Source organism: Phaethon aethereus (assembly GCF_964289735.1).
Source record: "Phaethon aethereus genome assembly, chromosome: 1".
Lineage (NCBI taxonomy): Eukaryota > Metazoa > Chordata > Aves > Phaethontiformes > Phaethontidae > Phaethon > Phaethon aethereus.
In genome coordinates this window covers 41,182,865-41,210,217 of record NC_138575.1, presented here as the reverse complement: position 1 = coordinate 41,210,217, position 27,353 = coordinate 41,182,865, and the positions used below count along the sequence as shown (strand labels likewise).

The 27,353-nt window shown below is 42.6% G+C and overlaps 1 protein-coding gene across 2 annotated transcripts in view; it reads left to right on the top strand.

Moving 5' to 3' along the window:
- The window catches only part of PTPRB (protein tyrosine phosphatase receptor type B), a gene marked incomplete at its 3' end in the record, with an annotated part of 61,964 nt that overhangs the window by 4,232 nt on the left and 30,379 nt on the right, over positions 1-27,353 (top strand). For both annotated transcript variants that reach the window (XM_081997257.1, XM_081997256.1), the window contains exons 3-9: positions 6,363-6,601; positions 11,911-12,187; positions 19,307-19,585; positions 19,941-20,198; positions 21,747-22,010; positions 22,834-23,103; positions 26,031-26,291. In XM_081997257.1, coding sequence (XP_081853383.1) covers positions 6,363-6,601; positions 11,911-12,187; positions 19,307-19,585; positions 19,941-20,198; positions 21,747-22,010; positions 22,834-23,103; positions 26,031-26,291 — 1,848 coding nt within the window. The remainder of the gene's footprint in view (positions 1-6,362; positions 6,602-11,910; positions 12,188-19,306; positions 19,586-19,940; positions 20,199-21,746; positions 22,011-22,833; positions 23,104-26,030; positions 26,292-27,353) is intronic.

Genomic DNA, 27,353 nt, shown 5'->3' with positions numbered 1-27,353 from the left:
TTCAGTCAGAGATCACATTAAATCTAACAGCAGACAGTGCTTCTCACACAAACCCATGGTTGAATCTGGCCTCCGGCTGAAACAGCTAACATGAAGAAGGGCCATGAGATATCAATCTCGCTTGAGATGGTGAAACTTCAGTTCTCATCAAATTCATGAGGAGATTCTGGGCAGAGAGGAATAGTCTCTATAGTGCTAAGTCCTTATTTTCACTAGCCAGCTGTTGGGGTCAGAGCTTCTCTAAGCCCAGGATCCAGGAGAAAGGACAGGAATGGAAACAGGGAGGAGGAAAACATGGGCAAGGTGAAGAGGTAGAAGACGGGAAAGAAAAGAGCAAAAATTATTGCATGCAAATAACAATTGCGGAACAAACCCCATCTCCTCTTGTATGTCTGGAAAGCGCCCAGATGACTGCTAATGCTGACACACTAATGCTGATGTCACTTCTGAGTTGTGTAAGCAATTCTTACAAGCTTCTTTTGTTCTGGGTAGGTTAGTTTCAATAAAATATCCAATTAGAGAATGGAGGCAATGCTATGTGGCACCTCAAATATTACCAGCAAATGTCAAAACCACTGCAGACCAAAAATGATTCACCAAGTAGAGAATGACTTCAAACGGGGAGACACAAGTCCAAGCCGCAGCTACTCAGTGAGACACAGAGGCTGTCACACAGCCTGTAGAGCAGTCTGGATGCAGAAGGTGACATGAACTGCTTTGTAATATGATGCTCTGCATTACATTTCTCTTCTCCCATATCATACACTGTAGGGACATCTCCTAAAGGAATTGTAGCTGCAAAACCCTACAGCCGTGGATATCGAGACAAAGCCCCGTTGAAAAGTGTAGCTGATTTTGTGGAGGAGAATGGTTTTATTACTTACTGTTATGTGCCAAGTACTTAAGAACCATAGTGGCATCTACAAAGATATAAAACAGGTTGAACAAGGAATTCAGATGACAAATACAGCATCTTTTCATCTCTTGTTTTGTTTGCAGTCTAAAATAGACAAAATATCAGATACTATATATGAGCCAAAGCCTGATGTGCCATCTGACATTCAAACTGTCACCTCCACGGTCCTTCCTCCATCTCCACCCCAGTTTCTGGCGCTATGTCTTCTCTTTCATGTGCACTTCTCTCTTCTCCTTATCCCATTTTCAGTTTGCCTGCTTCATATCAGAACCTGAGCTTATTGAGTTCACATCCCACTGCTGACACCTCAGTGGGTGAGGTGGAGGGCAGAAGAGACCAGAGCAGTGCACACTCAGAGCACGCTCTGAACCACTGAAGCAGCAGTAGCAACTGCAGAACATAGTAAGGGAAAACACGTGCATCTTCTTGGCACTCTTGGGAAAGCAGAAGACCACCGAAGAAAGGTGGCAAAGGACAGAAAAGGCAGCAACTCTTAACCATGTTTGCAATCATGTTAGTATCTCTGGGCTTCAATTTTTCCACACCTTTAGTGTTTGTAATGACTGCAACAGTCCATCCATAGGTTCACAACAAGTTGGATTTGTGTGTGTCTGTAACCTTTACAAATTTGTCCAGGATAAATTAGAACAGTGAGAATTAATATTTTCATTCCACCTTCAAGCTGACCCAAAACTTTTTTCCTAAAAAACATTCTCTCAAACCTATTTGTATCTCCCTGAATTATTATTTTATAGCATTTTGTAAGTAAGAGAGTTTGCTAACATCTATATGAACCCATGAAATACCCAGAATGACTTGAATCTTCTTTCTGTGGTCAAAGCAGTACACGGCTGATCACTTTTGGTCAGCTCCACCTGGAAAAAGAAGAACATCGATGTCAGATCCTTGGACATAATTACAGGACCTTGTACACAATCCAATAGCATACTGACAGAAGCTCAAAGATAAATGTGTTTTTACATTTTGTAAGCAGAAATGGAAAAATCTGCAAAAAAATCTGCAAAACCTAGGTCTTTGGTTTTTGTAAATTTTCGAAGTTTCAGTGAGCCATAGTGCAGAGGGTATAGAACAAAATCAGCTCAGCTACTTTCATATGGAAGAAAACAGAAACATATGAGCAGCTTCCCAGAGCAACCAGGAGGCTGGCAAGTCCTGCTTTACTATTTCATCTTTTGCTGTGAGTCCTAACAAAGATGCCAGTTCCAGACAACTATACTGGTAATTTTCATTATTACATTCTCTCCCTTTATTTTGTATGGTGCTCTGTGTAGAAGCTGGAGTGGGTTTCAGCTTCTAGGTGTCTAAATGTAGGCGTCTGAAGGAAGAACTTATTTCAATTGCCTCAACATAGGTGCTTTTTGCTGTTTGAGATGCTCCAGGATACCCTACCTGACCTCTGACTGTCTACCCAGAAAGATATAGGTCTCCCATAGGTGCTATGAGAGACCTGAGCAGATGTCTCAGATGCCCTAGGGCAGTTCAGATTGCACTAAGCAACTACGTTTAGGCAACTAAACCAGGTCCTAGGTGTCTACATAGTAGTGACTTTTCTGATATCTCTTCAGTAAAGATATAATTCATGGAGTTAATGGAGTCCAGATACTTTTCAGTGACCAAAAATCCACTTCAGGGGGAGCTGGTGCTGTCCAGAGTGTCAGAAATAGGGCTGATGATAGAACTATGGCATTATAACCATCGTTATCTGGGATGTTCTGCTACCACTGGTGCTGAAAGAGCCTTTAAGTGGCTACTTCAGCATTTCAAAAACAAGGATGTGAAAGAGCAGCTCAGGATTACACTGGAGTTTGGAGACTTTTGACCTCTCTCACATGAGATACAAACATCGCTAACCTCTATAGCTTATTTCAGATAAAGAAGGTACACATTTTTCAAGTAGCATAGATTTTACAGTTTTTAAAAGGTCTACACTGAATGGGAAAGAAAGGACATTCGGTGGATTTTGTTTTTCTGTCACACTCGTACATGCAACAGAAATCTCTAGTATGTTTTTTAAATAGAGTCTTTATTTTTGCGGTCTATTTACAGGTAGTTAGGCAGCTAAAAAGATAATTCATGTTGTCCTGCGCATACAGAGATCTTAAAACAGCACCTTCTAGTTTCAAGTCTTGCTGTCAGTGAGTTAGATGCAGTCTTATAGAGCATTTTTTCTTATACAATAGTTATCCGATTCATTTAAGTTTCACTAGCAGTTCAGTTTTTGAAACTGTGCTTTAACAGGGTAAGCAAATGGGTACAATGAAAAGCTACTTCAGAAAGCTGCACCAGGCTGGCCCATCTGAGTTTGAAGGCACCACTGTAGGGTTCTCAGTACTTGACAACTAATCAGCGCTCTTGCTCATCATACATGCAAAACGTATGGATTTCCTGTTCTTGAAAGCGGCCTGCTGCCGTGCAGATGGATGCAGGCTGCAGCACACCCCATGGATGAAATATGCGCTTAGTCAGAATGTCATAATTTCTCCTGGGTGTGCTACTGATGATTACAATGGTATGTTCACACACTGTATATCATTCAGCCACTAGTGAACAACGTCAGTGTCAGGGCTGCAGTTCTGTTCCCATGAACAGTTTTATGACTGATTTCCAAAGAGTCTGCTAGAACAATGCTAAACGCTTCTGAAAAATCCCACTGTTGAGATTTCTGTGTACTTTACTGATGTCCGGACGGGAGGTGAGTTTTTTCTGGTTTAAAAATTTGGAACTCAAGTTATGGAGAAATCTGTTTGCTTGGGTCTTATGCAGTTTTCATTTCTAAGTGCCTGCTGTTCAAGAAGGACTATGAGGGTCCTTATGCTAGGAGAATATAAACCTGGATCCTGATTTTCTTGAAGTGAGGGCAGATATGAACCCTATTAGTCAGTCCAATATAGGATACATCGAAAGTGCTGGTACGTATATCTGAAGGTCCAGTATGGCATAGTGCTATGCGCAAGCCACTTCCATCCATAGGTTACAGGTAACAGACTGTTGGCAGTCTTTGCTGGGAAAGATCCTTCAGCTGGAAACCCAGGGTAGCCCCGAGCTTAAGAAGAGGAGCTGGGTTGTCCAGTGACCAAGTGCTTGTTCATGGTACCTCCTCGGGGTGGTAGAACATTTCTGAGGATCAAGCATTCTGCTTCCAGGAGGGTCTAGCTCTCCCCTCAGCTCCTGCACCAGGAATGCCGGTTATCCCCTGGCTGCTGAGTCCCATGAATGTTGCTGGCAGCACCGGCTTCCCTTTTATGGAGCAGCAGCTTTCCTAAAGCACAATTTCACTGGAACGCAAACGTCTTCCTGTTGGAATCACTGCTATTTGTCTGTAAATAAAGCCAGGATTCTTTTTTTTTTTTAAATGTGTTTTTAAGTTGGGTGTGTAAATCTATATTTAGGAACCCAATTGAGTGGCCTTTTTTCCTAAGCGGCTGCTGACCACTCAGATGTACTTTTTTTTCAGCCATCTTTCTATCCATAAGTTCTATTCCCTGCTGAACTTGGCGATATCTGAGAGGCACAGAGCCAGCAGACCTAATTCTTTCCAAGTCCTTGGGACTAGCATTTCTAGTTGCCTACCGCAGACTTTCAGAGATCCCCGACTAATAGGCAAACCCCAGGAATAATGAGTGACATGGAATTTAGACTAAATCTGGATTTGTGTCAGCTAATGGATTTACTTCAGCTGCTGATGACAGCTTGAGCACGGGGTTGCCCCTGCCAGACTCTTCCCTGTCCTTTTAGTAGGGGCCATGAAGGTATGTGGCGTAGAACCACTGCAGACTCTGCACCATAGGCATTCTGCAGGCATGCTGCAAATTCAGCAAGCATGCGGATGTCATGCAGTGTTGGACCCACCTGAGGGTTCGATGAAACCCTTTGCACGGGTATAAGAGAGAGCAGAATTAGATCTGTAGTACTGCTTTCTGTGCCTTGATTTGGAAAAATATTTGATCAATACTTTTTGTAATTAAATGTAGACTTGGAGATTTTTATTCCCAGAGAAGCACAGTTAGATAAAAGGAGGGGAAACGTTTAATCGGCATATCAACCCATTCCACCAAACCAATCCTTTTCAAGAGGATCCAAAACCGCGTACCGGGTGAACGTACCGTGCTGTCAAGCACAAGAAATGCTTACATGAATGTGTCTGTTACAAGGGCTTACAATCTCACTTTTGTTTCTGGACGCAAATGAGAGTACTGCGAGTTTCTTTATATAAACATGTTAGCATATATATTTACACATATGCAAAAAAACCCCATCATGTTGACTTCATGGAAGCTCACCCACCAGTCCTCTGGGTAAGAGATAATCACACGCTGGCCTGCTAAGACATCATAATTATACACCACGTAACTACATTTGGAAGCTTCTGCTGCAAATTAACCCAGTCATTACATTTTTTTTAGAGGGTTTGTGAACTAAAATTGTTATCAATGGCAACCAGCCCAGTGGCTCAGCAGCAAAACAAGGTTCTGTCATGCTGGAGATCCCAGTTCAAGGACAGACAAAGTGTCTTGGGCGTTGAGCCAATGCACACTAGCTATGCTCCAGCAATGGCAGGGCAGCTTTTTGTGAGGAGAAGGGGCCAGTGAGTAATTCCAATCGCTTAGCTGAAACGTGATGCTACCAGATGTAGAGGCCACCACAGCTTGAACCCTGCCCTCAGCAGCCACAAAGAAAGGATATTAAATACATACCAATGGAGAGGAAGAGCCATGAAAATGTGGAGGAAAAATGTGTAGTAAAATCTTTCCTGCGCTCTAATTGCAACTTTGGCGTTCTCTGAAGGATACGTGACTAAAAAAGCAAATCCACCATTATATTTGCAGACACTTTAGTTAACTGATACGATTGTTAGCTGAACCTTGGGAAGGGAGCAGTCAGGGGTTAGCATGGTCTCTGCATGGGACTGATTTAAAAATACAAGAGAAATGTCCCATGTGGACACAAGGAACTTATCTTGAACAAAAAATACTATCATGAACAAATTATCTTGAACAAAGAGAGTATTTTGAACTTACACGAACAAAAGGGAGATGAGAATCTGGCCCATGTACTTACAAAGGGGGTGACCATATAAAGCTGAAACTGCGTGCAGTTTGATAGCCTCAAGCAATTGAAAAAGCCATGAGTGAAAACATTGTGCTGTTAATAACAAAGTACAACCTTTCTCTTCAGAATCATTGATGGAACTGTATTTGAAAATAATGGTATGAATGTTCAGGGAAATTAATTTTTTTCTGCTTTTGTTTTGCATGGTCTTTGGTATTGATGCAAAATATATGTTTGCACTGAAAACAAAAAACTATGGAACTGACAGGTGCACTTAAACTACTTAGAAGTCATATCAGCCACATTTATTGGCATCTAAAGAATTGTTTATAAAAATGTAGAGCTGATTTTAATTACTTTCCTTTATGTGTCTTAGATCTCCAAGATGCAGACACATCTGTATGGAGTACTAGAACTACATCGCCCACCTCAAACGCTGTTACCTCTAGGCCTGAAAATCTGCTGAAGAGTAGCACAGAGATGTTCATCAGAAACGTGACTGAACATTTCAGTAAAAACCTCATGGAAAACCTCTACTTCGGCTGGAAATCTGCAGTAACAGAGAAAGCCTGGGTTCCAACAACTACTCTTCAATACTCCAGCACTACAGAAGAGGTAAGGCAGAAGAATTATTGATTGATTTTTATTTAGCCTGCTCCACTCTGTGGAGCCTGATAGCTATTACAGGTGGATGTTTCGTGGACTAAAAAAAAAAAAAACCCAGCTACGGGACTAAGATTTGTTCTTTATTTTGATGGGATTCTTTGTTCATGCTGATAGTGCCCTTTGCTAGAAGCACAGCTGCAGAAAAATTCTGCCTGTTCTGTACAGCACAATCCTGGTGTGCACAATTCACTGGGAAAATCTCTAAGTGCGAGGGAAATGCTCAGGATATGTGAGGAGGAATGGAAAGCTCAAGGATGTGGCAGGAGCCACAGGAGCCTGGGTATCAGCTCTCAGTGACTTAGGCTCTTCCATTGGTTTGTTGCACGACATGAGGATCTAACTCTAATGACACTCCAAGAATCACAGTATGTTTTATAACCTTATTTAGGATAATTGCATCCTAAAATGACACGCATGGTTTGCAGATCAAAGCAAGTGAAATCCAAATGCTTTAACTTGCTTTACAAGGAACCATGGCCTTGACCCTGGCCAGCTTATCTACTGACCGATAGGCAGAGTGGAGACACACAGCCACTCCTCGATGTCTGCTGTATCCAAGCAGAAACAGCCCTGGCAGAGGAGGCAAATGGGGATGCCAGCCCCATCCACAGAAGGAGATAACGGTGGGTGATTCAGCACCTACACAACAGTTTCCAGTCTTCTTTTTCTGCAAGGCACAGTAATCTGAGAGAGCAGATCTGTAATCGCCATTGGCAAAATGTGCACGGGCAGCTAGAGCTAAAGCATGCAGGGCGTTATTGGTCACTGCATCCCTATCGACACATAGTGGTTTAGGACTGAAAATCCCTAAATTCCCTGTGGCTTCTTCTCCAGGAGACCACACTGCACTCAGTGTATTGGGGCAGGCACACTTGTTGTTTCAGTTGCTAATTTGGGTGTCAGTGTTACTGTGGATAAGACTAAGAAATGCGTTTTGTATTTGGGAGGGCTGTGGACAGAGCAATCAGTACAATCTGGCATGAACACCACCACTAGAGACAGGGAGGAAGGAGGGAAGGAGAAATAGTGTCACCCAGGGCTATGCTGACCCAAATAACCAACTCGAAGGTCTATGGACCCTGACCCTGTTCTAGTGCTGATGAGAGGAAGGGACTGCACCCCCTTCCACAGCTGATGGAGACAATTCTTTTAAAATATGATTGTTCTGTCTTGGTGCAGGCAGGCTGAGGTTATTTCCCCATGCCCTCTGTCCATACGCATTCCTCCTGCACAGAATGCTGGTCTCCTCCAAACTGAAATGTCCTATATAGTCTGGTATCACCCAGACTGCCTCCAGCACTTGTACTAAATAATCCCACCAGTGCTAGAGAAATGGCACCATTTGAACTGAAGCTACTGCCTCCTGTGTTCCTACCCTAGCTCATCTCCTGATTCACATGATTTGCACTGAGCAAGTTGCTTAGGTCAAAGCTTTCAAAACAGAATCCTGATGATAAGCACTCTAAGCATATCCATGAAAAAAAAAATTCATTAATATCTGTCCCTTAGAGCCTCTAGCTCAATCTGGACATTTGAATCTACATACACCAATTTAGACACACAAACCTAAAATCTTTGGCCTCCACCCCTGTTTCCCTGTCTTTAGAGTGTAGTTAAAAATATTTTTGTCAAACTAGCAGGGACATTTAAAGGATTAACTGGATTTAACGTGATACTTTGAAAAGACTTAGACTAAGTAAGCACTGAGTATTGTTGTTAGGAAGACAATACCTTCTATGAACTGCATTTGCCCAGGCTAGGTCTTCTTTGTTTGTAGAAGTAAAGCCTTGATGTTATTTGGCTGTCAGCATACCCATTTTGGGGGGACAATGGTGACTTGTTGACTTCAATCGAACAAAATGTTTGGTTTAGAGCAGCCTTGGATTTCAAGTAAAACTGCAGCTTGCACTTTCAAACCATGACAAAAGCTATGCAAAGCCCATTTCCTCTTGATTAGAGAGACAGAGAGAGAGGTTGGTGTTAAAAAAAAAGTCAGGAAACCTTGGGAAAGTGTCTGAAAGGGACTTTGGAGCCTGCTATTAGAGACATGTCCGGCCACTCCTAAAACTCACTTCCAGTTCTTTTTTTTTCTTTTTTTTCTTTTTTAATTACTTTCTTGGCTTGCCACACAGATCAGTAAGTGTTAAAGGCTGTGTGACTGCTGATTTCCTAAAAGCCCATTTATTCAATACCAGCCTGGAAATAATTACTCATATTATTTTGGCTATTCTATATAAATATATTGCCACTAGTGAATGATGGACGACTCCTGTTTCATTCCGGTGCTGGCACAAGTGGCTGTGTCAGACCTTACCCTTACAGCAGCTTTATGCTGGATAATGTACAGAAAGAAGTCTCAAAATCCTTAATAAACCAGTACTTTCCTACTAATACAAAAAGGTAATTGTAAAGATTTTATGATACCAAGAATAAGAGTAATAAAGTAGGAACTTCTAAATTATGGGCACTGCTGAGAAGCAGCAACATCCCTTTTCCCCACACATTATCTTATGTTAGTTGGAAGAGATAGACAGAAATTTCCAAGACTCTTTAAATTTTACTTGTGGTCGGTTCAATTTCTTTCCTGAATTTTCTAAGTTTGCACTGTTGTGCTTTTTTTTCCTTTCACATATTACATGTACCTACATACCTGAATTATATCTTCCCTGCAAATTCAGATTATGGATGTTTTAAAAAATGCTTACAATGTGGGCTCCACTGTCCAAGAAAAGGCAGGTTATTCTGAATATTGTCATTTTCACAGAGGGGTTTGAAGTAATCCGGACATCCTGATAAGCCATCAGATTTGCTTTTCTCCAGTGCTGGAAAAATAGTGGTTTATGCCACTAGGTCCAAAAAGCACAATCTAAAGATGAATTTACACTGTAAAACTCTCTCACTTTTAACAGATTACAAGACACTTATGTCATTTTAGTTCCAGTTTAGGTCTAATACACACACCTTGTGTTTTCCATCAATGTTTTTTTTATCACTGCACTAGCTTTTTGGGGCATGGTCCCTCCTTTTTGTCTGAAGATCCCTTCCAAGGGAGATCTTGCTCTGCAATGGGCTTGACAATGGCATAATAATCAACAGAGATTTATACCGTCACTTAAGGTGATGTTCATAAAGTTATTAACCATCCCGCCCTTTGCAGAGTAAAGCCCAACACTTTCAGTGCCATGTCCCTAAGACTGGGCATGGAGCTTCACTGGTACAGATGAAGGTTTCCATAGGTGCAGGTACCACCCACAAGTGCTCAGACCTTTGGTTTCTGAATGGAAGCATGACAATCAAGTTTTTCAGACACTTGTATCTTGTTTGACAGGCTGATGCCCAGAAAAATCCTACAGCTGCAGCTCCCCTAAAAGGCAAACTAGCTTTTGTAAACCCTAGCACCTTTTTCCCCCTAAAACAGGGCAAAAGTGATACAGAGACAGTGCTGAATTTGCTTGAGGTGCTGCTTTTAAAAGTTAAAAACCCATTTGCATCATACAGTACAGAAAGATGGAGAAAAGCACCATTTCCGTTGAAGAAAGTAAATGTCAAATTCCTCCCCCTTTATGGGATCTCAAATTTACCCCATGGCTGCTAGATTATTGCCTATTTGAGTATCTGAAGGTCCAAAACACTTCTGGCTATGTTTCTTCTCCCTCACCCCACTCCACATACACATATACGTGAGTCTTAAGAGGCTGAAACCTAAGCAAGAAGGAAGCTGGCACGCATGACAGAAATGGAGAGCTGTGCCATGGCCACAGCCAGTTCAGAGTTGCACACAGGTCCCTCGGTGCAGCCTGCAAACAGGGAGACTTTCTTCCTTTCCGTGGTGTGTGTAATTTTAGCTTGGGAGTTATTCAGGGGATGTGGGACGGAACAGTTTCAAGGACGCAAGTTGATGCGGAACAAAACAAAAAGCTGAGATAACTTGGCCAGCGATACACGGGCTACTCCTCCAGCGGCGCGTAGGGCTGCGGGCAGCAGCTCGGCATTGGGCGCTGCAAGGAGTCTCCTTGCCACAATGCCCTCAGCCATGGTGCCGCAGGGCCAGGGAGAGGACGGAGGCCTTGGTGGTCTGCAGCTAACCCCTAAAAAGTCAATGTTTGGGACACAGGAGCTGGAATGGCCATTTAGTGATTGCTGAGGCCAAGAGGAATGTGGGCCAGGGGATGAGGCGGGTGTGAGGGGTGCCAGGCATGAGGAGAAGGGGGCACGGGACGCGGGGTGCCGGTGAAGCAAGGCTGGTGTGAGGCGAGGCAAGTATGAGACGAGGCAGCCGTAAGGCAAGGCGGGCGTGAGGCAAGGCAGACGCGAAGTGAGGCAGCCATGAGGCCGGGCAAGGCAAGGCAGCCGGCGTGAGGCGGGAGTGCTGCCCCCTCACCACCACCAACGGCACCGCCTGAGGGGACGAGGGGCCCCCATGAGCCCGGAGGAGCGCGGGGGGAGAAGCCCCGGGGCACAGCCGACACAGGGAGGAAGCGGTGAGGAATGGGGGAAGGTGGGGTGGGAGAAGAGCCGGGAGGAAGGTGGGACCCACGGGGAACGAGGGGTGGCGGGTCCCGGGTGGCCGCGCTTCACCCCCCGCAACGGGACGCGAGGAAATCGCTTCTTGATTGCGGAAGTCGGCGGGAAGGGCTCCGGTAGAGTCAGCCCGGGTCAGAATGGCAGCGTGGGAAGCGGCGGCCGCCTCCCCCGCCTCCTCCGCTCCTCCTCAGCCGCGGGCGGGCGGCGGGCAACCCCCCCCACCCCACCCCGGTGGCAGGGAGGCGGCGAGGCGGCCGGGGCAGCCCCGAGCGCATGCAGCAAGCGGGCGGCCCGGCAGAGGGCTCGGCGGCCGCCGGCGCGGAGCCCGGCGGGGAGCGGGGGGCCCCCGGGGCCCGCCGCGGCCACTTCGGTTGTTCATACCCCCCACCACCACCCCACCCCCGCCGCCTCCCTTCCCCTCTTCCCCTCCCCGCGAGGGTTTTCGGGGTTAAAAACTGTCGGCGATGCTGAGCTATGGAGCGGGATTCGCCCTGTGGACGGCGCTGGCCCTGACCAAGGTGAGCTGCTGGGCGGGGGCGGGGGGTGCCGCCGGGTCGCCCCTCGCAGGTCCCAGCCGAGCCTGAGGCGGGGCGGGGGGCACAGGCGGGTTTGCCCCGCACCGGCACAGCACGCGGCGGGGGATGGGGTTTGGGGGGATGGGGGGTGAGCCCAGGGGGCCACCGGTAGCTGGCGGAGCCGGGCGGGTCTCTCAGAGCTGTCCCCGCTCTCCGCAGGCCGCGCCGGCGCAGGCGGCGGGATGCAGCGCCAACCTGACGGAGCGGCGCGTGGCCGAGCAGAGCGTCCGGCTGCGGTGGGGCGCCGCGGGCCGCGCCTGCAACTTCAGCCTGGCCGGGCGCTCGGAGGACGGGGAGGCGGCCGGCTGCCAGCCCGCCCCCGCGGGCAACGGCTCCTACGGCTGCACCCTGCGGGGCCTGGCGGCCGGGACCTGGTACCACCTCCGCATCGAGCCGCTCGCCGACGGGGAGGCTGTCAACATCTCCGTGCAGACAGGTACGGGCGGAGGGCACGGCAGGTGCTCGGGGAGGGACGCCGGGCTTTTCCTTCCCGTCCCCTTGCTTCGGACGGCTGGTCTCTGTACCCCGCTGCCAGAAATAACCGCTGCCAAAAGTCGACCCAGCAGGCTTGAAAGGAGAAGGTGGTGTGAGGAGACTAGGTCAGTGCTTGGAGTACGTTTCTGACACTCCCTTAAGCTGCCATGCAGCAGAATGCTTTAAGAAGTAGTAGCCCATAACATCCTTTGTGCTCATGCAAACCTATTGGCTTCATAGTTCCTCGGGTGACAGCTTATTTACTGTGTTTAAAATACAGTCTGTTTCATGGCAGGTAGAATCTATTTCGTGGCAGTTATCCTGAATCCTGTTCAAGGATAACTTAATGTTTCGGCCCATTTCTATACTTTTATTTTGTCTAACCAGAGTCTAAAAGTCAGAAAGTAAGGCTGAAACTTCTTGCATGTGTGTTTTCCTTGAATACAACCAGGGAGGTGTTGTTGTATACAGTTGGGTGCAGAGCACTTACAGTGTGACCTCCATGACTGTCTGTAAAAATGTTTCAGCAGCCTGCCAGAGCGCTGCCAAGGAAAGCCCTTTTTCTGCATGTGTGTTTGTGTGTGCATGTGAGCAACTCCACTGTGAAGCAATGAGCAACATCAAGCTACCGGCTGCAGTGACGGAACTGGACTCTCTCCACCTGTATTAGTGTTTTTTTAAAGATGATGAAATACAGTATTGTCCAATGTCTTAGTGGTGGTAACACAAGACTCTATACAGAGATGTCTTAAATGAGGTCCATCATTAAATGCCTCCCTGATTTGCGCCTAAAGTGTTACTTTCGGTGAAGTACTTTGCAGTATTAGTATTGAAGATTACAGCAGATAGGTGCTTAACAGCTACCAGTTCAGAGACATCATTTACTCTCAGACCCTTTTCCCTGCATTAACTGTACAAATGCACTAAATACCCTCCATTAATTTGCTTTGGTAACTCAAGTTAAAAAAAGTCTAGTGACAAGTCTGCAGGTGTGACAGTCAAGATTAAGCACAAGTCATGTCACTTGCTAAAAGTGAGTAATGGTTTCTATGCAGACAGTAGTTTAAATCTGTGTTGTGCATCATGCCAACTGTTTTTAATATTGATGACTTGTAATTTGAAAATTGAAAGAATAAATCAACCGTTATCAGAGTGACAGGTATAAATCACCATTGTTACTGGATAGCAGAGATCTGTAACTAAACACTTGCGTAGAAGTAGAGAAAAAGATACCACTTTAGATTGCATTTTGATTAATCATAATCATTTAGACAGTAGCTTGTATACATCATTTATGACTTTTTTATCAGTAAATAGATTTTGCAAGACTGTAAGGTAAAAGTGATTGGAAGCAACTGCTTATTATAGTCGTATTGCTGATGTCAGAGTGAAAAGGCTGATTAAAGTTTAAGTTGAAATACTGCAAATTAGTGGACCATAGTTGAAGTGACATTTATGTTTGGATTTTGGATAGCAGAGACCAGTCAAAAGCATGAAATAAGAATAGAGGAACTGTGGAGGTTTCCTGCAAAGACAGCTACTCGGGTTGCTCTGTGGTTCCTTGCTTCCCTTGATTCAACCACATCAGTTGCATTGCTTGGTGGTGTTCAAAATATGTGATTTGTTCTAAAATCTGTCTTTTTTTTTTCCTGAAGAATGTACAGGGTTTGTTATGCCTATCAACAACCCGTGTTGTACTGTCAATACTATGCATTTCAATGCAGAATAAGGGAGGATTATTCCTCTGTATGTTTCCACTGGGGGCAGCATTTTAAACCAGTATTCTAGAAGCTCTTTTTCACCTGTTCCTTTGTAATCTGATGTCAGTAGGGTTTTTTTTACTATCTACTGAGCCTGAATGTCCATAGGCATGTGTTCCTGGAAACTATCCTGTGAATATGGAAGTATGAGCAATATTTTCAGCCATATTGTAAACAAAAGTCCCACTGATATGAATGGTAGCGGAACTGAGCTATCATGGGCCATCTAAAAATATGATGTCTGACCTTGGTACTCAGTGAGGTTCTCTTCCTGAACTCTTTGTCTAAGAAAGATGGGCTAAGCTGTCCTTTGGAGGTGCCTAGTTTTCTCCACTGACTGTGGAGAAAACCTGTTTAACCTAGAGAAAAACTGTTTAACCTAGGAGTCTAGGTTAAACCAGGCACCTGAATTTTAGATGGTTGAAGTTAAGTGAGAGGAATCCCATCTCATGTGTTTACTTTATGAAAATGAGGTTTTGAACATCTGTATTGTCTTGATACAATAAAAGTACACGGAGAAAGTTGCAGATTCGTTTACGTACCTAGTTAACTTTAACTTTTGCTCATATTCAGTCCTGTCGAAATTTTCATGTGCTCATTCCTGTTATGAGTCCAATTTTCATCTTGTTTCTTATACAAAGTGCTGGAGTAGCTGAGTCCACAAAATCCAAAATATTTTGTTGAATTTTGAGTGTGATCTGTTCTGACTAAGGACTTAAGGTGAAAGTGATAAATAATGTGTACTGTAGTTGCAGTTGTAACGTGAAGGCTTGGAGAGTACCAAATCCCTAACTTATTTTGGCCTTTTGAATATTTAATTTCACACTAAAATCATGTTTATTACAATGAGTTAAGTCTATGTTGTTTGCAAGTTTTATATTCCAATAGAGTAAGTACGCAGCTCACCAATACTGCGTAAGCTCTCAAGTAAGACCAGACCCTTCATGAGTCTTTGAGTAGAGAAGCAGCTTCTATTTCACTTGTGGATGCATAGGTTTGAAATCTAATACTGTATGGAATACTGGTACAATAATCCGCACTAGTCCATTAAGGTGAAGTCTCTTTACTCAAGAATTTTTGATCTATGGGTTATTAGTTTAAAATGGCAAGTATTTAATTCTCTAGAGCAGAACTAAAATAGGTCCTCCAAAATGATGGAAAATACAATCACATATGCACTATATAAGCCATGTATATACAGGCATGCAAACACACATACGATATTGGCAGTTGTGCTATTTTGGTAGAATAGGAAATTAAGAAAAAAGCTGATAACACCATTTATCAGCTCTGAGCTACAGATAAATTTTCCACTGCAAACCTGAGATTACAGATGTTAGTAGGCACAAGTCTGTATGTTTATTTCACATTAATATTTACTATTTGTTAAGGTTTTTGAATATATATACATAAAACAGTACATAAAACCATACAACTAGTCAGCATGCTTGACATTGTAAAGTTGGGACAACACATGCACCTGTCAGTCTTTTATGTTATGTTCTCTATTTTTCTCAATAAATTTTTTTCTGTGACTGAGAGCTACTCTATGACAAAAGGCAGTAGGGTTGTATCTTTCTTGATTTCAGATAAAATACTTTTTAAGTTCTCAATTCTCCAAATGTCTGTGCACCAGCATAACTGTATTTCAGTAGCATATTTTTAGTGAATGACTAGGTCTTTAATTAAAATTCTAGTTAAAAACAATTGTATATGAACAGATCCTAACCTACAGTTAAATTTATTAATTTAAATTCCGAATTGAAATTCAGATTTGAAATACTCATCTTGAGCCATGAAAAACGACTTCACAATTCCCCTGCTTTCAAATGCATCTTCTCAAATAGGCTTATAAATGCCATTTTCAACATTGTTTTCTACAAAAATATTGCAGTAATATATTATGTTACTGCCTAATCCAAGCCACCTGTACTGAGAGAACTTAACAGGTAAATAAATTTTTGTCGGAAAAACTGCTAAATATTTGAATGAGAAGAGGTTAAAACCTCTATGTTCTGAGACACAGACTGGTAGAGTATTTTTTCCATTGTAATATGTAACTCTGTAAATGCCAGAAGCATGGCTTGGCCATCTATTCACTCCTGTAAATTTCAAATTATTTGGGACAAATCTGATTTATTAGCTGTCTGTAGGAACAACTACTGTGACATGGCTCTGACTATAGCTGTATAATTCTATCATCCATAATCACGTAATGGTTATGATCATCGTCTTAAAAGGCAGAGTACAAGAAGAAAATAAATAACCATGTTTTAAAGATTTTCTAGGTTGCATATCATCCCAAAGAAATGGATTTTTATACTTAATAAGGACAATGAAATCAACCCTCTTTACGTAATCTTCATAAAAGTTCTTGTGAAGTAAGTTACTGTTTTATGAATAGGGAAAACTAGGAAAAAATGAGTAATTTGGTAAGAAGATGGCTGAGACTGGCAGGAATTCCCCATTACTCAGTCCTGGCCTCTTATCTCAGTTATTTTGTTTCTTCTGCATAAGGCTTGTAACATAAGGGGTGTTTCAGTGCTTACAAGCTGTATTTGTGAGTCCTGTCATTGGCATTGGACATAACTATATCTATCATTTCTGTAAAATATATCTATAGCAGCTGTGCACACAAAGCATATCCTCTTCCCAAAAAGTGAAAATGGAGGTGCAAGATAATTCAAACATTAAGTCTTCTGGAAGGTGCCGTTGTAGACCATGAAACGTTAATTCATATAGTATCAAATGGTATAAAAATATCTTTGTGAAAATATTTTATTTCTGTGATATATCAGTGTTGTATCGTTGCCAGCAGAGACTTGTATAACAATGTAAATGGCTTTTTAAGTGTTTGTTTCCATCCAGGGCTCTTTCAGCCCAGGAACTTCCCATTCTCATTGTTCCTTTGTTCTAGCGGATGTACAAAGCACTGAGTGTTTTGTTTTCTGGACCAGATAGATTAGATAAAGTCTGAATTTCTGAACTTCACCTTCTAGGCACGCAACTCTTTTCTTTGCTAATGCACCTTAGAAGACAGATTACCCAGGGCAGTATAAGCGCTTCTAAAAATGAAGGAGATGTCTTCTTTTGTAGAGTTTGGCAAATAATGCTGATTACAATGTTGATTACTTTTGCAGGACTAACAAGCAGTCAACCTTATCCTGACTTTGTCAGAGAGAGAGTTAATCTTCTTCACAGTTATCATGACTGTTCTCCTGGTATCAGTCAAATTAAAACTTTTTCAGCTGGCTGTGCATCTGACCATATATAGTGCTGGAATTTATTTCTCACTCCCAAAGTTTGACCTTTCTGATTAGAACAATTGCCTTCAAGGAACAAGATTATACCCCCACTATTCACTTTTGCCAACATAATAGTCTTTAGTGGCTTAGTATATGTTATAGGTGGAGCTGGTAGTCAAGCCTATTGTTAAGATTTCCTGACACTTTTCATTAAAACCTCCTGTTTCAATTGCTGTAACTGGGTGAAGTTTTAACTATTTGGCCTGAAGTTTGATGTGCTTGATCTTTGACTTGAGTTTTAATTTTTTTATTGTTTTTTTTCAGATTTAAGCAGAGTTAGTTTGGCCTTTAAGAAAGAGGTCAAGAAAAGAAGATAGTTATTTTTATTTATTAATTTTGTTAATTTAATTTTCATCTCTTTTTCTGAAGAGCACTATCATCTCTGTGGTCCAAAGCAAGAAAATGTGAATTTAAGCAGAGACCTGGGTTCAAAGGGATACAGTATTTTTCACAGAATCACAGAATGGTGGAGGTTGGAAGGGACCTCTGGTCCAAGCCCCCTGCTCAAGCAGGACTGCCTAGAGCCGATTGCCCAGGACCACATCCAGACAGCTTTTGAATGTCTCCAAGGAGGGAGATATTCCCTTGAAATTCCTGATATACTTGATTGACAGTGAATACCACCAAAACCTGGCACCAGTATGTTCTCAGCAGAGCTTTGTAAGGAGCGTTTAAACCCTCTCCCTGTACCACCCAGGCTTTGAAGAAAAAACAGCTTAAAGGCTACTAGCCCCATGACCCCTACCACTGTATTTGTAGGGTGGATGTAGGTTCGACTTCATCCTTTCAGCCTTTACAGTGCAGTTTTTCATTATGTGATCTCACACTCTTTTGTCTGCCTTGTTCAGGGAACCAGGCAGCAATGACTGCGTTGGGAAAACTGCCTTATTTTTCTGTGTTTAAAACCACTGTTCATATGGTTGATGTTCATATGTTCAGTTCCCAGGCTGGGTACACCGTACACTCCTTGTCTGATGCTAGGCAAGAGTAGCACAGCGTGTAGTCATGTGGAAGCCAAGTTTAGTTGTTAAATTGTTGGGAAACCTTTATTATTTAACTCCCGAACTTGTGAATGCTTGATTTTGCTGCTTTGGGTTGTTTTACGATACCTTTTTAATATGCAATTCCTTAACCTTATTGGGAGACATAAATGTCAATACCTTAATACATCAACATGTAATACATCTCTTTTGATTTGCACAAAGTCTTGTGAGTGATGAAATACACCTGGAGAATGGAAGCAACCAGAGTCTTTTGTTTTGGCCAATGTTTGCCATCCCTTTAGAGTGTATCAGATTTTACAGGTGATTTTACTTGAGAGCTCCTTAATAAATAACATAATGAATTTTGAGAGTTTCTCAGAGAAATAGCTCCAGTTAAATATAGTTCCTAAAAGTTTATCCAATGTACTGTTTGGGTTTTTTTACATTTATATGAACAATACTACAGCAGAGCAGAAGCATGTTGTATTAGAATCTATTTGAAGTGGTTGAAGTTAATATTAAAATCAAAGGATTGTTGCCCTTAAAATTGTATAGATGCTCATGCCCATTAGTGATAAAGTGTTTAGCCTGAGTGCTAGGAAATGAAAGCCTCCGGTGTCATTGTATCTATAAAGCTACATTCCACTGAGGCATTGAGTGTCATTTGCTGGGTATTCATGTTTTCTGTTTCTTATTAAAGTTGTTACAGTTTTACTATCAGCAGATTTCCAAGCTTGTTATATACATCCACAACTGGAGGTGTTTTTCTATGTGTGTGTGTGAATGAGTGTGTACACATACACACAAGCAACATTTCTGAATTCTGCAGGACACTCTTGTAGACAGGTTGCAGCGATGTGATGTTCATAGAAGGAAAGAAAAAGACTTTTTGAAAAGCACTGGCAGCATGATAATGATAGAGGGAGAGTTTTGGAAGGTTTTTTGTACTGCTGTGTAAAACTTCAGGCAATCCCAATGCAAGAAATACCAGTTTATGTTTTCTGTTGGATTTTTTTTTTTTTTTAAACTACAGATCCCTTACCACCACCTCGTTTTGAAATCAATAAGGAAAAAACTACACTCACAAGCTTGCAAGTTCAGTGGGATCCTTCCTCAGGAAAGGTGGACTTTTATAATCTAGTATTATTTGATCACAATAATAAAAAGATACGAGAAGTCTCTGTACCAGGAAGAATTTCAAAAACAGAAAATACTTTTTCCAGTCTCATCCCTGGGAATAAATACAACATTGTCCTCAGTGCAGTTGCTGGAAATAAAAGTACCCTGGAACTTCACATAAGTGGATCTACTGGTAGGTCTTCTTTTACTGTAGTTCATCTAAATGCAACCACTTACAGTATTTTGCAGTTCTGCATTTTGAAATCAACAAATATTCTTAATTATTCTTCCTGGCAGGAGATATATATATATGTATGTATCCATTGATTATAAGTAGAAATAAACAAAACATGAATCTGTGACTAACATAAAGAGTTGGTTGCTAAGGGTGGAGGCATGTTGTTATGGTGTATTTGGACATAAATTTGGGATTGGGTTTTCACTAACCTTAAAGAAACTCAACATAGTTCAAAAGCAAATCTGTTCAAAATTGCCAAAATTGTGGAGATAACCGTTAGGCCTTAAGCATGTGTTTTTTATTCCAACAGTGCCATCCCCTGTGAAAAATATTCAGGTCAGTGTCGAGACAGACACTATCCATGCTTCATGGTCACCTGGCTCTGGGCACGTGGATCGTTACAGGCTGGTGTTACTGGATAATCATGTCCCAGTTCATGAGATTCACCAAGAAGATCCTCTGACTTCCTACACTTTTTCAGGACTTACAGCGGGCCACCTGTATAACCTCTCTATCATAACCCAGGCTGCAGGATTGGAGAGCAGCAGTTTTCAAACAGTCAGGACAGGTATGATTTCAGTATTCAGCACAACAGAACAAGAAGCTAAGGCCATAATCTAATAATTTTACAGGGCATATCTCAGAATAATAAATGATTCATGTTCCAAGTGTATATTCCCAGACTTCAGTGGCTGAGTTACCCTTGGCAGGTGTTTCTCTCCAAAGGCTATAGAGGGAGGGAGAAACACCACAGGCTTGTTTGGCTCCCTAAGTTAGCATGGCAGCAAAGTCAGCAGCTAACTTAGCTGCACTGCTTAATGTAGGCAGCTCCATTAAACATGTAAAGTTCTGTGTTAACTATCTGAGCCCAAGTGCCCTGGTATCACCTCATATCTGTGAAAGAGGTTCATCTGACTCCTGTTTGAACTTCTTCAGTGAATTGAGGCAGTGTGTAGTCTGGTTATTTCACAGTACTGAAGGCAGTTTAACTCCATGATTCTTACTTAGCTGAAAGGGGGATGTAGGGGTTGTGAGTTTTGCAAAAATATATTTTCTGTGATGACTTTTCTCTGGATTGCAAAATAGCTGCACTTCTGAAAAGGAAGTGAAAACAAATGTAGAGCAGGTTAAGAACTTTAAAATTGAATGTTGGGGTTTCTTTTTCACAGAGAAGTATTGATTCACAGAACCAGAGTTTTAGAAATGAAGATTTTTTTCAGGAAGGTTTTTCAGAATAGAGTTCTGTTGTCATAGCGAGAAAAATAAGATCACGTCCTGCTAGAGTCCAGTGTTTAAAACACTCATGTAAGCAAAACCAGGCTCATGCCTTTGCTTTCCTTAATTTCTGGGAAACGTAAGGTGCAGTTTCTCCTACAGAAATCTCACCATGTAAATATAAGTTAATATTAAGTGAACAATATTGTGACATCTAGGGCATATAGATGAGTGCTGTTGTCACCTAGCACTGGCTGTTCTGGGAGTTATACTCTTGTTTCATTTTATTTCTTAATAATTTTTTTATTTCTTCCTGTTGTGGGGTGCAAAAATTTTAAATCTCCTGGGTTTTCTGGGAACATAAACACAGTCCATCTAGCTTGCAGCACAGTCCTCCGTTTCAGTACCTAGTGTGCCCCAGGCCTGAGAAATGAAGACATTGGAGGTGGCTATGCCTTTCTTTTGGTGGGGCATTTGAATACAGGAGTTTGATTCCAATCCCTTCTACACTGGTGTAAATGTGGCATAGCTCCAGCGATGCTGTAGTGTTCACTCTACCGAAATCTATGCAGGCATCTCTGTTCTTAGGAGCATGTGCCTCGTCTGTTTTATAGTCAGAGCAACTAGTGTGAGTGCAGACATAGCTTAACAGATTTTCTATGCCATGAAACAAGAGTGGGCATCGTAAGAGGTGTCACTCTCAGCAACAGAATATTTTAAACAGGGCTGGGTTTAGTTTCACTGTGACCAGACTTTGCCCTTTCACTGTTCAGGCACAATCATGCATACTCCATCTCACATAACTATTCAAAAGCAAAACTTAACTATCGCAGTTTGGAGGCAGCAGGTCCAAATATGTTCCGTGCTAGAAGTATTTTATTATCCTATTTTCTTTTTTTAGCCCCAGCTGAAGTCTTAGATTTGATGGTGACTAACGATGACAGCTTAGATGCTCTAAAAGTTAAGTGGAGAAGACCTTCAGGAAACCTCAATTTCTATAATATCACCCTGTCTCATCTTGGATCAGTTAAAGAAGTCAAAACTCTACAGCCACCGGTCACAGAGACTCACTTTGACAAGCTAACTCCAGGACGTCTTTATCAGGTTACTGCCCGCACAATCAGTGGTGAACTGTTTACTGATCGGATGGCAACTGGCAGAACGTGTAAGTCTTCTGCTTCAGTAAGAACACCAATGCTATTTTGCCTACATTGGCCTTGTAGAAAATCATTGTAGGAGACAAAATTATCTGGATTCCAGGCAAAATAAGATAAAGAGCACAATATTGTTCCGGGAGTACCCCTTCCTGACTCCCTGACAACAGTTAATCTGGAAGCCAAAAGCAGCTTCAGCATAGCTTGGGAGCAGAAAACAGTAATGCATTTTGGACCTTAGAGTTGGGTGAGTGTGTTACAAAACTGTTCCACAGTACTACACTTCCGACCAACTGTGTTATCTTGAATTCAACTCAGCATAGTGTATAAAATAAGTTACATTATGGGGAAGGCTGCATGCAGTCAAATTGTTAACAGATTTTTAAGTAATTTTGTAAGGTCTACTATTATCCCTTGCTCCAGGCACAGATCTACAATAGGAAAAGATTAGGTCTCAGCTTTCTTTACTACCAACAGCATGGATTAAGAAGGACGTGTGGCAGCCTGAGTAGAGCTGGGTTATGTATTTTTAGTCTGAAAACTGCTAAGATGCGTCTGAGAAGTGCATGGGGGAGATTTTGCCTGCCCTAAGAAGGGTTCCCCATTTCTCATGCCAGAAAATAACAGTGAAAAAGTGAATGGTTTGTGTGGGGAAGAGTAAAAATTACCTTTAAAATCAATGCCAGCCTTTGTGATAAGATACCTCACGTTGCTCTAACTGATCCAAGTACTTCTACAATAGCTATGCTGTGAGGCAGGTCTTGCCAGTCTGCAGTTACATCTTACCAGAAATAACCCCACTTCAAAATTACCCTCTCAATCTCTGTGTTTCAGTTCCCCAGAAAGTTTCTGAGCTGAAAGCCGGTGGTGGTGGCTGGCTGAGGTCTCTGCGAGTCAACTGGCTGCCCCCTGCAGGAGACTGGGAGAGGTACCGCCTGCTCCTGTGGAACCTCTCAGCCCTCGTGCTCAACACCACCCTCGAGAAGGACACGACGGAATACCTCATCCACGACATGGGCCTCATCCCAGGGAGGCAGTACGATGTGGACGTCATTGTGGAGAGTGGCGATTTGCAGAGCAAAACTAGCTGCACAGGGAGAACAGGTCAGCGTGCTGGTCTGGGAAGCGTGAAAGTGCAAAATGTTCAGCTGGGTTCTGTGGACAATCAGAAAGAAATAGTACTTGGGAATCCACAGATAAATTTCACTATTGATACAGTATGAAGGAGCTCCCTTGTGAAAAACAGCAATAATTATTTTTAGCAATTCTATGAAAACTTTCAGGGTTATTTTTGTGGTACCTGTATTGTTAGTGAAAGTTTCGGGAATTATATCACCATTCTGTTATGACTGAGGCATAACACTATATGTATAACATTTTACAGTTACATTTTATAGCTGATTGCAGACACCCTATATAGTTCTTTAAAGAGAGCAATATAGGTTTTCCTGTATTGTTCATCAGTGTGTTCAGTGGCAAACTGGTTTACTTGGCAGCTCATATAACTAGTTAGTATCAATAGTGTTAACCAAAACTGGCTGAGGTATATGTTAGTGTGGCTGTTCCATAATGTCCCAATTCTTGTTCCTGTGCTCCAGGAATAGAATGGGGTTAGCCAGTTCAACTCAGCCTTTCCAAAGGAAATCCATATAGACTGCAGTGACATTACTGGAATTCTTTTGGAGCTTGCTAGTCAAAGCCACATCCGATTGCTTCAAACTTAAAAAATAGTTGCAATATAATTGTTAATGGTTCTGCTCTGTGAATGCAAAATAAGTGCAATTCAGAGGAGAAGATGACTTGGAGGAGGAGTTTCAGGTAAGGCTCAAGCCTGAGCCTTATCTCACAGGAGAATGTGAGATACGATAGGGCCAGCCGACTTTATCCTCACACTTCCTGGTGCCCACCTTTCCTGCTACACCCTTACCTGTCATTCCCTGAGGGCTTCATTTTGTTGATTTTGCACAATGGCAAGACCAGTAAATGCTACAGAACTGAAGCTTTCTCTAACTTTTAGCCAACTTGATCAGAGGAAGGCAGATTCTTATCTTGCTTACTTTGATACACGTTACAAGTAATTTAAGTTTATGGTGTTACTTTTAATTGACAAAGCTAAGTGATTAGAACATAGTCCAATTAACAATATCCATCAGTGGGTGTATCACAACTGTATTTGACCCACAGCCAGGTACATAATGTACCTGTTATGAAGCATAGGTATTAGGCCCTGTTCTGACTTAATTTTCTCCTACGTAAACCCCCAGTCTTGGAAAATTAGTTGTATTTCAGAGTAACAGGGACAAAATCAGGTCAAGGGACTACGTTAGGTAACGGATGCCCTCTGTGTGCCTGCATGCACAATGAACACACACAGAAGCTCACTGATAGAATTATTTTTTTATACCACTGTGTCTTCCAGCTTCACTTAGATATGAACCAGTGCAAAATCAATGTCACTCTGACCCTATAATTTGCATCCTTGTTTTTTCCAGCTAAATTGGAGTAGATCTATTTTATGGTACAAATGTTTTGTATCCCTGTCCAGCACCCACAGTTCAAGAGGAGGCTCACTGATTTCACTGCATTTCCATTCATTGTGAACGGTTCTGCTCTGTGAATGCAAAATTCCCCCACAACATCCTTCTCTAAATTGGAGAGATATGGATTTGATGGGTGGACTGTTCGGTGGATGAGGAATTGGTTGGATGTTTGTACCCAGAGGGTAGTGGTCAACGGCTCTATGTCCAGCTGGAGACCAGTGACAAATGGTGTCCCTCAGTCTGTACTGGGACCAGTGCTCTTTAATATCTTCATCAATGACATAGGCAGTGAGATAGAGTGCACCCTCAGCAAGTTTGCAGATGACACCAAGCTGAGTGGTGCAGCTGACATGCCTGAGGGACGGGATGCCATCCAGAGGGACCTGGATAAGCTCAAGGAATGGGCCTGTGTGAACCTCATGAGGTTCAACAAGGCCAAGTGTGGGGTTCTGCACGGGGGTCAGGGCAACCTCTGGGATCAGTACAGGCTGGGCGACGAAGGGATCATGTGCAGCCCTGCTGACAAGGACTTGGGGGTGCTGGTGGATGAAAAGCTGGACATGAGCCAGCAATGTGTTCTCACAGCCCAGAAGGCCAACCGTATCCTGGGCTGCATCAAAAGGACCGTGGCCAGCAGGTTGAGGGAGGGGATCCTGCCCCTCTGCTCTGCTCTGGTGAGACCCCACCTGGAGTCCTGTGTCCAGCTCTGGAGCCCTCAGCACAGAAAGGACATGTACCTGTTGGATCGCGTCCAGAGGAGGGCCACAAAAATGATCAGAGGAGTGGAACACCTCTCCTATGAGGACAGGTTGAGAGAGTTGGGGTTATTCAGCCTGGAGAAGAGAAGGCTGTGGGGAGACCTTCTTGCAGCCTTCCACTACTTTAAGGGGGCCTATAAGAAAGATGGGGACAGAATTTTTCGCAGGGCCTGTATCAATAGGTCAAGGGGTAATGGTTTTAAACTAAAAGAGGGCAGATTTAGACTAGATCTAAGGAACAAATTTTTCACAGTGAGGGTGGTAAAACACTGGAAAATGTTGCCCAGAGAGGTGGCAGATGCCCCATTGCTGGAAACATTCCAAGTCAGGTTGGATGGGGCTCTGAGCAACCTGATCTAGTTGATGATGTCCCTGCTGATTGCAGGGGGTCGGACTAGATGACCTTTAAAGGTCCCTTCCAACCCAAACTATTCTATGATTCTATGATTCATACTAAAATATACATCCTGGCATAAGTTTAAACCTAAGCATTACAGCCATAATGCATTGCTGAAGTCTGCTGCCACAGCTCTTTACTGGAAGAGTAGCACAAATGCTAGATTTGTAAGATTGGCTTCCTGGAGAAACGTAAAGAATCTCCTCTTGATTATAAATACTCTGTTGCTGTCACATTTCTGTCTTACAGAACAGATTCTGTAAAGCAGCTTGAGATATGATGTGTGTGTTCACTACAAAGTCCTGTTCTCATTGTGATATTTGTGTACCTTTACAGCTCCAGAGCCTGTTCTCCAACTCCGTGTGAAGCATGCTAATGAATCTTCACTTAGTGTCATGTGGATGACCCCAGCTGCGGAATGGGACAGCTATGTGGTTTCACTGGGAGACAGGGATCTTACTGTCATTAAAAAAGGGCTTGCAAAAGAAGCTAAGGAATTCACTTTCACAGAGTTGGTACCTGGAAGAAAATATACAGCTACCATCACTACCATTAGTGGGATTTTAAGCAACTGGACTTCAGTGGAAGGAAGAACAGGTATCATCCTGTCAAACTGTTTTAATCTTTACTTCTGTTAAGCATTAACAACTTTATTTGCTTTGTAGTGAACTGAATGAACTCAGTGTCTAAATATCAAGAGTCTTGAATTTACATTTGTTTCTTCAATAGAAAAGTTATGTTTCTGAGTCTCTCATTTCTGACTGTCAGTTATCTTGCAGTATTTATTTAAGGTTTGGGGGAAATGGATAGGTAATTCTTAGCAAAACAGTTTTCTGAAATATTATGTCACTTCTGATCAATCTATATTAGCACAAGATTCCATATAAGAAGAACAGTTTTCATGGGGTATCTTCAGGAAGGTCACTTCCTTGATTCAAAGCATTCATCATCTGGAAAAAAAAAAACACCACCACACAGGAAAATGTTGCTTTAGGGGGAACATTCCAGGGTTGACAGACACAAAACATATGTGACCTTGAAACTGTATTTTGAATCTCTTTGCTTTTCTGATTCAAAAATCTGTATCTGTTACTTAGGATGATAACTGTGACACAAGGAAGGTCCCATTCCCACCCCCTGCAGGGTGCTAATCTTGTGCACGTGTACAAGTTAAACCATATGAGTTGCTTTACTCTGCTTGACTTATGCATTCTCCAGTGCAAGCAAAATCTTAAAATGTAGCTCTGGTCTGGCACAGCACAGGGAAAAACAAGCTGCTAGTGTATGAATCTAATCATGCCTATGACTTGATAGTGGTCCTTGCTAAAGTGTTGTAACTCCTTCCAAGGCCTGAAACGTTTGACTGACAATTTCATTTCTTTGCTATGTGATTAGATAGCTGGGATTTCACTTCCTTCTGCCTTACACCCCTTTAGGAGGCCTCTTCAGGCATAAAGGTTACAGTATCCCACTTCACTAGTAGGAATCAATGCTTGAAAACACATCAGAAAGGGATAGTGTGTCAGCATTACATTCAAAGTGATAAAGAATGAACATCAGTGAATTTGAACATAGGTCTTAATAAGCATTCCAGACCTCTGAGTCTTCTTTTCAGTGGGACAACCTACTAGGCTTGCAAAATATTGCTGTAAATACGAT